General features: G+C 44.6%; 1 protein-coding gene across 1 annotated transcript; it reads left to right on the top strand.

Annotated features, from left to right (window-relative positions):
• Nucleotides 1–5,806: 5,806 nt before the first annotated feature.
• Nucleotides 5,807–9,849, top strand: GARIN3 (golgi associated RAB2 interactor family member 3). Its single transcript, XM_054488672.2, has 2 exons — nt 5,807–6,553; nt 8,517–9,849. The coding sequence occupies exons 1-2, from the start codon at nt 5,948–5,950 to the stop codon at nt 9,726–9,728; spliced, it is 1,818 nt and encodes a 605-aa protein (XP_054344647.1). The 5' UTR covers nt 5,807–5,947; the 3' UTR covers nt 9,729–9,849.
• Nucleotides 9,850–11,717: the final 1,868 nt, after the last annotated feature.

Here is an 11,717-nt window from a genome sequence, read left to right as displayed (position 1 = left end):
GTGTATTTACTTGCCCTCCTGTTTTCTTCTGTTTTTTCGGTGTGTGTTCTACTGGCTTGTAAGCTCTCTAAAATTTGAGTTCTAGCTTATACATGCTCTACCACATTCCTCGTCAAGAAACATTACCCAAATCTTGTAAATAAAAATCAAGTAGAGCAGGCAATATGTACTTCTGATGTCATATTAAAGCCTTGTTTAACATGCCTGCCCAGGGATTATTTAATTATCTAAGAGAATGAAGGAAGACAATGGGATTGGATCCATAAGTCAAGACTGAAGTATTGCTATTATATTCAAAAACTTTATTGAGATATGTTTCACTGACCATAAAATTCATCTATTGAAAGTGTATAGTTTGGTAATGTTTGGTATATACACACAGAGTTGTACAGCCCTCTCAATTTAATTTTTAGAACATTTTCAACACCCTAAGAAGGGTATCCACAACTGATGAAAGTCTCACTCTGTGACAGGAATGTCCTAGCAATGAAGTCTCCATCTTGCTACTTCCCTGAGATAGCAAGTTGACCCAAGGTAGCTCCTGTTACCAGTTCCTTTCAAACACACACACACACACTCATATGCACACATACATACACTTTAAATTTCTCATTAAAAAACATATGATGTACCACATATGCTATTTTGCAACCTACTTTTTTTGTGTGTGCCCAGTATCCCAGGCCAAGCAACTTGCTTTTCTACTTGCTAACATTTATTGGAAATTGTTCAATATCAGCATACCTAATAGTTGCCTCAAAGTATGTGTGGTGGCTGAGCACTTCTCATTACTCTCACTGCTATCACACATGTCTTACCCCAAATCATCTCTTGCAGGAGTTGCCCCATCTCTACTGCTGTCTTCCCTGCACTTCTACAATCTCTTTCTAATATGGTGACCATAACCATCTTCTATATTTATGGTTTGGATCATCCCCCACTCAGAGCAAAGCCAAAGACCTCTCAGAGCACTACAAGGTCCATCCCACATGATCTGCTCATCCACCACCACCCCAGTTGCCTCTCAGCCTCATCTCCAATGACCCTACTCCTAACTCACTCTACTTTCATCACTGTAGCCTGCTTGGAGCTCCTTAAACATACCAGGCATGCTCTCATCTCAGGGTCTTGGCCCTTGCTGCTTCCTCTGACTGAGAAGTTCTTTCCCCAGACATCTTCATGGCTTCCTCTCTGATCTCCTTTATGTCTTCACTCAAAGGTCACTTCTGGGCCAATCCCAGTGGCTCACTCCTATAATCCTAACACTTTGGAAGATCTGAGGTGGGAGGATCGCTTGAGGCCAGGAGTTTGAGATGAGCCTAGGCAACATAGCAAGACCCTGCCTCCACAGAGAAATTTAAAAACTAACAGGGTATGATGTCATGCACCTGTAGTTCCAGCCACTTGGGAGGATGAGGCAGGAGGATCACTTGAGCCCAAGAATTTTGAGTCTGCAATGAGCTGTGACCACATCACTGCATTCTAGCCTGGGTGACAGTATTGGGGGAACCTGCCCCCGATAGTCACATAGGTTCTTTTCTATTTTCCCTAAGTGTTGGCCGGTCTGAGAAATAAAGGGACAGAGTACAAAAGAGAGAAATTTTAAAGCTGGGCATCCGGGGGAGACATCACATGTCGGTAGGTTCTGTGATGCCCCTGAGCCGTAAAACCAGCAAATTTTTATTAGTGATTTTCAAAAGGGGAGAGAGTGTATGAATAGGGTGTGGGTCACAGAGATCACGTGCTTCACAAGGTAATAAGATATCACAAGGTAAATGGAAGCAGGGTGAGATCACAGGACCACAGGACCAGGGCAAAATTAAAATTGCTAATGAAGTTTCGGGCACACATTGTCATTGATAACATCTTATCAGGAGACAGAGTTTGAGAGCAGACAACCAGTCTGACCAAAATTTATTAGGTGGGAATTTCCTCATCCCAATAAGCCTGGGGGCGCTACGGGAGACTGGGGCTTATTTCTTCCCTACAGCTGCGACCGTAAAAGACAGCCACCCCCAAAGTGGCCATTCCTGAGGCCTACCCTCAGGGACACATTCTCTTTCTCAGGAATGTTCCTTGCTGAGAAAAAGAATTCAGCGCTATTTCTCCCATTTGCTTTTGAAAGAAGAGAAATATGGCTCTGTTCTGCCTGGCTCACCGGCAGTCAGAGTTTAAGGTTATCTCTCTTGTTCCCTGAACATTGCTGTTATCCTGTTCTTTTTTCAAGGTGCCCAGATTTCATATTGTTCAAACACACATGCTCTACAAACAATTTGTGCAGTTAACACAATCATCACAGGGTCCTGAGGTGACATACATCCTCCTCAGCTTACGAAGATGACGGGATTCAGAGATTAAAGTAAAGACAGGCATAGGAAATCACAAGGGTATTGATTGGGGAAGTGATAAGTGTCCATGAAATCTTCACAATTTATGTTCAGAGACTGCAGTAAAGACAGGCGTAAGAAATTATAAAAGTATTAATTTGGGGAACTAATAAATGTCCATGAAATCTTCACAATTTATGTTCTTCTTCCATGGCTTCAGCCGGTCCCTCCATTCGGGGTCCCTGACTTCCCACAACATGACAGAGCAAGACCCCATCTCTTAAACAACAACAACAACAACAACAGCAACACCTTTCTCATTGAACATTCTTTAACCACCACCTTCCCCTCCCCTACACACACTCTCATCCTGCTTGCCTACTTTTCTGCAGCACTTACCAGCATTGGAGATGCCATTCAATTTATTGGTTTATCATTGAGAACATGGGTACCAGGAAAAAAATTACTTGTTTACTGTCTATATACCAGCTCCAGGAGACCAAGAATATTTGTCTATTTTGTCCATTACTATATTCCTGCACCTAAAACAGGGTCTGGCACAAAGTAAGCAATTAATTATATTAATGGAGTGAATGGATAAATTTATGCTGCTTTGCATTTGTATGTTTGTATTCTATTTGTCCTATTAGTGTCAGCAGTCTAGTCAGTCTAGTATAGTTTAACCATTGCCACATTTTGGGATGTCGGTATGCTTTTGGTCTTATGTGACCTTGCTGAAATTGCTTGTAACTTCTTTTTTTGTTGTTTTTGAGACAGGGTCTCACTTTGTCACCTAGGCTGGAGTGCAGTGGTGCAGTTTTGGCTCACTGCAGCCTCCACCTCTGGGGCTCAAGCGATCCTCCTGCCTCAGCTCCCCCAAGTAGCTGGGACTACAGGCATGTGCCATCGTGTCCAGCTAATTTTTTTTTGTTGTATTTTTAGTAGAGATGGGATTTTGCCATGTTGGCCAGGTTGGTCTCGAGCTCCTGAGCTCAAGCAATCCTCCCACCTTGGCCTCCCAAAATGCTGCAATTATAGGAGTGAGCTACCGTGTCCAATCTGCCTGTAATTTTTCTGAGCCTTCATTTTCCCTCTATAAAATAGAAACCTGGCCTGGTGTTGTGGCTCACGCATGTAATCCCAGCATTCTGGAATGCTGAGGTAGGCAGGTCACTTGAGGCCAGAAGTTAAAAAACCAGCCTGGCCAACATAGTGAGACCCTATCTCTACAAAAAAGCCGGGCATGTGGTGGTGCTGTGCTTCTGGTCCTGGCTGCTGGGAAGGCTGAGGTGGGAGTATCGCTTGAGCCTGGGAGGTGGAGCCTGCAGCGAGCTGAGATGCTGCCACTGCACTCCAGCCTGGGCTACAGAGTGAGACTCTCAAAAAAAAGAGGTCTGGGGGTAGGATGGGGAGAGACCTATACTTTTTAGGCTTGTTGTAAGGATCAAAATTTTTATTTATTTATTTTTTTAGAGACAGGTATCAGCCTCTTGAGTACATGCCACCATGGGCAGCTAATATTTTTCATTTTTTGTAGAGCTGAAGGTCTTGTGATGTTACCCAGATTGATCTCTCCCTCGTGGTCTCAAGTGATCCTCCTGCCTTGGCCTCTGAAAGCGCTGAGATTACAGATGTGAGCCAACGTACCCAGCCAGAATTAAAATGTTTAGAAGAATGTGTGATGGCAACAGCATGCCTGGCTTATAGCAGGTTCTCAATCATACAATTATAGTTTCTCTCATTATTAATTATTCATCAGAAATGAACATATGAGAAGAATATATGGCTATGTCTATATATAGCTCCAACTTCTTACTTCTTAACATAATTGTGTTGACTTTTAGTTATGATTCCCTTATAACAGAATATATGCCACTTTGTTTCTTCTTTTTTTTCCCCAAAAAGTCATTCAATATCTTTAGAAAAAATATTTCAGCTTTTCAGAGATAGGAAACTTTATCTTTGCATTTCCACTTTCTAGCTGGTCCCAAACAAAATACTTGCTCATTAAACTTTGTTGAATAAATAAATGGAAGAATGAATCTCAATGGGCACAAGCAAGTTTATATTTACTGCGAAGCTACAATGTGCCAGGCACTGCAGTTGGCACTAGGGGATATAAAAATAACATTTTGTGGTTGAAGTTTATTTCAAGACCTCCACATGGTAATGATTGAGTTTGGCGGAATGTATGTTTATTTCAGAAGTATTTCTGTAGCTGGGGGAGGGGGAATTTGGATTCTTCACCTTGAGCAAAGTAAAACAAAACAAAACAAAAACTCCAGAAAGATGTCTTTGCCACCATTTCTCAGAAGAGCTTTAAAAAGAAACAGAATGTCAGTGGTTTATCAAGCAGGCATCAAGACTGAAGCAGCAGACATATCAGTGTGGGAAATCCTGTGGTGATTCAAGACCTCCAAGAATTCCTGTGGTTCCCAGTAAACCCCACACACATCACTAACTACCAATGACACTAGCTTTGATGCAGAATGAGATTATCAGTGAGCCATGCAGCTTGAGGAAGAGAAAAAGCTCTGGCCTAGAATCCAGCTTTGGACTCTGACCTCAAGCAAAACAATCCTGAGCCTCGGTTTTCTCACTTTAAAATGATGTTTTGAAAAATAAACCTGCTTCTGGCTGGGCGGGGTATCACATACCTATAATCCCAGCACTTTGAGAGGCTGAGGAGGGTGGATCACCTGAGGTCGGGAGTTCGAGACTAGCCTGGCTAACATGGTGAAAAACCCTTGACTCTACTAAAAATACAAAAATTGGCTGGGCATGATGGTGGGCACCTGTAATCCCAGCTACTTGGGAGGGTGAGGCAGGAGGATGGCTTGAACCTGGATGGCAGAGGTTGCAGTGAGCAGAGATTGCGCGACTGCACTCCAGCCTGGGTGACAAGAGGGAAACTCCATAAAAAAAAAAAAATTAGCCGCTTCAAATGAGAGACTAGGTAGAAAATCCTCCATATCCTGAAAATCAGCACACAGATGGAACGCTGGTTCTGTAGTTCTGATGGGGAGCAGGAATCCCTTGGAACCATTCATTCAACACCTATCCCTGAGTGCCTGCTGGCACTGTGCTATCTATACACTGGTGACACAGAGATCAGCATCTAGACAGTACCCCTGCCGTTAGCAAGCACACCGTACACACCCAGGATTTTATCCCCAGGAAGTATTTCAGCCCAAGCAAAAATATTTTTGCAAGAAGATGATCCTTGAAGGGGGAACTATAACAACAGCAAAACTGGAAACAACCCAGATATTTATAAAAGCAGAATGGCTTCATAAATTATGTGTCTCAGGATTTTGATTGAAAAGAACACCCAGCCTACCCACACCCACACCCTGGCAGGGTCAGCCTCTCCCCTGTGGAGGCATTGATTTGTTTTGCGGGGGAGGCTGGTGACCCTGACCCAAGGGGATAGCTGCATGGAGGCTAGGACAAAGGGGTGTGAGATGCGTACAGGTCACAAAGGACTGCAGGGCATAAATGTGGTGGTGCCAGGAGATTTAGGCAGAAGTCCTGTAGGGAGATGGGTAGTTACCTTCTCTCCCTCTCTCTCTCCGGGACTCTATTTGTGGCTGGTGGAGCTGTCTTAAACGAAGAGAACCATGAGCAATGAATCTTGTTTACCTTATTACACAGCCCACAGCTACTATTCAATGAGTGCGTTCAAAACCTCCATGGGGGACCTGCAACGACAATTGTACAAGAGAGGAGAGTACGACATTTTCAAGTATGCACCAATGTTCGAGAGCAATTTTATTCAGATAAACAAAAAGGGAGAGGTGATTGATGTACACAACCGTGTCCGAATGGTGACAGTGGGCATCGTCTGCACCAGCCCCATCCTCCCACTGCCTGACGTCATGGTGCTGGCCCGACCAACTAAAATCAGTGAAGAGCATGTCAGACGGGGCCGGTTTGCCAAGGGGAGAGGTCGCAGGCCCGTCAAGACTCTAGAGCTCACGAGACTGCTTCCCTTGAAATTTGTGAAGATCTCCATCCACGATCGTGAGAAACAGCAGCTGCGTCTGAAACTCGCCACTGGCCGTACTTTTTATCTGCAGTTGTGTCCCTCTTCTGACACACGGGAAGATCTCTTTTGCTATTGGGAAAAACTTGTCTATCTCCTGAGGCCACCAGTAGAGAGTTACTGCAGTACCCCGACACTTCTAACTGGGGATGCAGCACCCGAAGACAACAAAAGCCTAGTGGTAAGCCTCTCAAAGGCTCGAGAACATAGGGCAGGTTCTTTGGGGGAGCAGTTCAAAGCCAGTCCTACAAAGCCTTTGGTGCCTTCTGACGCCCACCTGGAAAAAGTATTGCATGTGCAAGGGCTCAGGACCAAATGAGCTACTACTAGGGGACTTACCACACTGGGAGGTGGGAGGGCTTGTGTGTCCCATAAGGCTGAATTTCAGAGACCTTAGGTATCAGCTACTCTGGTCTCACACCCAGGGTTGAAATCCTTTCTACACCATCCTGATTGTCAGTCTTTTCTTGAACACTTAATACCCCAACCCAGGTGGTCTGATTTGTTGTGGAACTTTTATTTGCATAAATTTAAGGGGTATAGGTGTAGTTTTTTTTGTGTGACTATATTGCATACTGGTGAAGTCTGGGCTTTTAGTGTAACCATCATCTGAATAATATACATTGTACCCACTAAGTAATTTCCCATCCCTCACCCCCTCCAACCCTTCTGAGTCTCCAGTGTGCAATCGGAGACTGTACAGATTTTTGTGCAATTTTTTTTTTTTTTGAGACAGAGTTTCGCTCTTATCTCCCAGGCTGGAGTGCAATGGCATGATTTCTGCTCAATGCAACCTCTGCCTCCTGGGTTCAAGAGATTCTCCTGCCTCAGCCTCTGAGTAGCTGGGATTACAGGCACCTGCCACCACGTCCAACTAATTTTTATAATTTTTGTTGTTGTTGTTGTTGTTAGTGGAGATGAGGTTTCACCATGTTAGCCAGGCTGGTCTTGAACTCCTGACCTCAGGTGATCCACCTGCCTGAGCCTCCCAAAGTGCTGTACCATATTTTTAACAATGAAGAAGTCTTTCTTCGATTTGAGTCACAGTCTGCCTCCCTGTGACTACCAGGCACTGATTTCTGTGTCAATCAGCACACCGTGTGGGTGTATGCACATGCATAATCTTAGTAGTCACCAAAATGTAAAGTGAGTGTATCCCTTGACTGTGCAATCCCACTTCTGGAAATCTGTCCTGCAGAGCACGTAAAAATAAATGTGTAAAATACAATGCCCAAGGATGAGGAATTGTATCAGTACTTTCTCTGGTACTGGAATTGCTCAACCAAAACTGTGTGACCATTGAAGGGGTGCTGTAGATGGAACCTGGCAACAAATGAGAGCAAGACTTAGGCTTAGGCCGGGTGCGGTGGCTCATGCTTGTAAACCCAGCACTTTGAGAGGCCAAGGAAGGCGGATCACCAGAGGTCAGGAGATCGAAACCAGCCTGGCCAACATGGTGAAACCGCATCTCTACTAAATATACAAAAAAATTAGCCAGGTATGGTGGTGGGTGCCTGTAGTCCCAGCTATTCAAGAGGCTAAGGCAGGAGAATCCCTTGAACCTGGGAGGCAGAGGTTGCAGTGAGCCAAGATCGTGCCACTGCACTCCAGCCTGGGTGACAGAGCAAGACTCTGTCTCAAAAAAAAAAAAAAAAAAAGACAAAAGACTTAGACAATGATTTTAGAGGTTCTCCTTCTTCTTTTTTTCTTTTTTCTTTCTTTCTTTTTTTTTTTTTTTTAACAGTGTCTCACTCTGTTGCCTAGGCTGGAGTGCAGTGGAGTGGCGCAGTCTTGGCTCACTGCAGCCTCTGCCATCTGAGTTCAAGTGATACTCCTACCTCAGCCTAATGAGTAGCTGGGATTACAGGCATGCGCCACCCTGCCCAGCTAATTTTTTGTATTTTTAGTAGAGTCAGGGTTTTGCTATGTTGGCAAGGCTGGTCTCGAACTCCTGGCCTCAAGCGATCTGCCCTCCTCGGCCTCCCAAAGTGTTGGGATTACAGGCGTGAGCCACCACACCCGACCCAGGTTCTTCTAATTATAAGCCCTTGAATTAGTCAGCTCCAGGATAAGAGAGGAGCAGAAAGTTCTGATCTCCCTTTCAGTCATCTCTATCTCATCTGTTTCTCTTCCCCTTGGTACAGGCTGCAGAGCTCCACAGAGAAGGGGATCAGAGTGAGACTGGGCTCTATAAGCCTTGTGATGTATCTGCAGCCACCTCTTCTGCTTATGCTGGGGGAGAGGGAATCCAACATGCCTCCCACGGAATGGCTAGTGCGGCTTCTCCATCCACGAGCACTCCAGGGGCTGCTGAAGGAGGAGCAGCAAGGACAGCAGGTGGCATGGCAGTGGCAGGAATAGCAACAGGCCCTAGAACAGATGTGGCAATAGCAGGGGCAGCAACGAGTCCTGCAACAGGTGCTATGAGCATAGCAACAACCAAATCTGCAGGCCCAGGCCAAGTGACCACAGCGCTGGCGGGAGCAGCCATCAAAAATCCAGGAGAAAACGAATCCAGCAAGTCCATGGCAGGTGCTGCCAACATATCCTCAGATGGTATTAGCTTGGCCTTGGTGGGTGCTGCAAGCACCTCCTCGGAAGGTACTTCCACCTCGATGGTGGGGGCCGCCAGTCTCTCCCAAGACAGCAGCTTGAGTGCAGCGTTTGCAGGCAGTATGACGACAAGCAAGTGTGCAGCAGAAAGAACCGAAGGACCAGCAGTGGGACCCCTCATCTCCACCTTGCAAAGCGAAGGCTACATGAGTGAACGAGACGGAAGCCAGAAAGTTTCCCAGCCCAGTGCTGAAGCCTGGAATGAAAAAAAGGAAAGAAGAGAAAAGAAGGACAGACATCCCAGTAGGAAAAGTTCCCATCACCGCAAGGCAGGTGAAAGTCACCACAGGACAGCGGGGGACAAGAATCAGAAAGCGTCTTCCCACCGGTCCGTATCAGGCCATAAAAACACGAGAGATGACAAAAAAGAAAAAGGGCACAGCAACGTAAGGGGCAAGCGGCATGGCTCCTCTCGCAAGAGCTCCACCCACAGCTCCACCAAAAAGGAGTCGAGAACAACTCAGGAATTGGGGAAGAACCGATCTGCATCTAGCACAGGACCTTTACGTAAGAAAGCCAGTAAGATCAGCTCTTTTTTAAGGAGCCTTAGGGCCACACCTGGTTCAAAAACAAGGGTCACATCACACGACAGAGAGGTAGATATCGTGGCTAGGATGGTGGAGAAGCAAAACATAGAGGCCAAAGTGGAGAAAGCCCAGGGTGGCCAGGAGCTGGAGATGATCAGCGGCACTATGACATCCGAGAAGACGGAGATGATCGTCTTTGAAACCAAATCCATTTAAAGAGGAGCCAGGGCTACAACTGCCCAGGGATCTGGGAAGTATCCCTAGAGGAGCCCATCCCAGCTTTCTTTACTGCAGTCCAAATAATAAAGGAAATCATACAACTCCAAAAGAAATACAATCTCCTGCTTGAATTTTTCTGCCCATAGCCTGGTGGTGACCTCACAATGGCTTCTGTGGGTGGCTACGCTACAGCTGGAGACCCCAGCCTCCAGGCAGGTAGAGCCCCACAACCCACCCACGGCCAGCACAGCCAATGTGAGTGTTTGGCTTTGCCTCAATCCCTTTCTGCTTTTGCTTCCCCGAGACTGTCAAAGCCACAGACTAAGAGCTGGGATGCATGGCCACCACCATGTCCCCATGCCCAGTCTCCTCTTTTCCCTGAATGCCCCTGAACATGGACATTCAGTCCAATTCTTAGCCTATGCAGAGACAGAATTCACATCTCCTCAGGGGATATTCAGGGTAGGAAGGAGCAATACAGCAGTATTTGTAGGCAATCAGAATAGGAAATCTATTCATCTAGATCAGGAATTGGCAAACCATGTTCTGAGGTCCAAATCTGGATTTGTAGATAAAGTTTTATTGGAACATAGCCACAGACTTTCCTTTGCATATTGTCTATGGCTGCTTTCACGCTAAAAATGACAGCTCTGAGTAGTTGCACTGGAGACCATATGGCCCACAGAATCTAAAATATTATCTGGGCCTTTAAGAAAATGTGTGCTGACTCTTGATCTAATCTTAACAAGTCTTCCTCCAAGGTGTAGACAGTGGAGAAATTCTCACATATGCTTACCAGTAGACAACTAGGAGAATGTTTACAGTAAAACAAGTTGTAATAGCAAAACCCTGGAAATTGCCCAAATGTTCATCAAACAGGAGAGTTAATAAATTGTGGAATGGACTACAGTGCATAATCTACAATAGTGAAAATGAATAGCAGCTATACATGTTAACATGGATAAATCTTTATTTTTTACTTTTTTGAGACAGAGTCTCAGTTTGTTGCCCAGGCTGGAGGGCAGTGGGGTAATCTTGGCTCACTGCAACCTTGGCTGCCCAGGCTCCAGTAATTCTCATGCCTCAACCTCCGGAGTAGCTGGGATTACAGGCATGCACCACCATGCCCAGCTAAATTTTTGTGTTTTTACTAGAGACAAGGTTTCGCCATGTTGGCCAGGCTGGTCTCGAATTCTTGACCTCAAGCAATCCGTCCTCCTCGGCCTCCCAAAGTGCTGGGATCACAGGCGTGAGCCACCATGCGTGGCTGGCATGGATAAATCTTACATAATGTGGGATACTAAAAGCAAGTCACAAAAATATATATGATATAGTTCAATTTGTAGAACAGCTCAAAAATAAGATTCAACAATGGGATATATATTTGCTAAAAGTATAGAGAAAAATAAGGAAATGATAATCACAAAATTAAGAATAGTGACTACAGGATAAAGGGAGAGATGTCTGATCTGGGAGGCACACACAAGGAGTTTCAACAGAATAGTGATTATTCTATTTCTTAAAGAAGAGGTTGTATTCATGGGGTGTTGTTATTGGATCTTTATTTTAACATCTCTGAAATCAGGATTGTTTTTAAATCACTGTCAGCAAGGTGTCAATTGCATGTCACTATCACTGCCTTAGAAATGCCCTAATCAATTTATTTCACCAGCGTTTTCCTTTTTACACATGCACACGAGAGATTTATGACAGAATATCTAAGTCTGAAAGATATCTTTCAATAAGCATGAAATAAAAATTCTAAGTGACATAAAAAGTATTCAGAATACAGAAACATGGAAAAATGTTTAAATATATTAAGAAATAAAATAGTCCAAAATGCTGTGTACTAACATGATGTAAATTATGTGTTCGTGTGCAAGTTAATTCCCAGAATAAAAAAATCACACTACATTAGAAATGGGATTATAAATTTTAAAAACCTTTATTGTAAAAAAAATTGTCTTTCCATTTTTAAAAAACCTG

The sequence above is a fragment of the Pongo pygmaeus genome, chromosome 4 (assembly GCF_028885625.2).
Source record: "Pongo pygmaeus isolate AG05252 chromosome 4, NHGRI_mPonPyg2-v2.0_pri, whole genome shotgun sequence".
NCBI lineage: Eukaryota > Metazoa > Chordata > Mammalia > Primates > Hominidae > Pongo > Pongo pygmaeus.
This window is presented reverse-complemented; position numbering and strand designations above follow the sequence as displayed.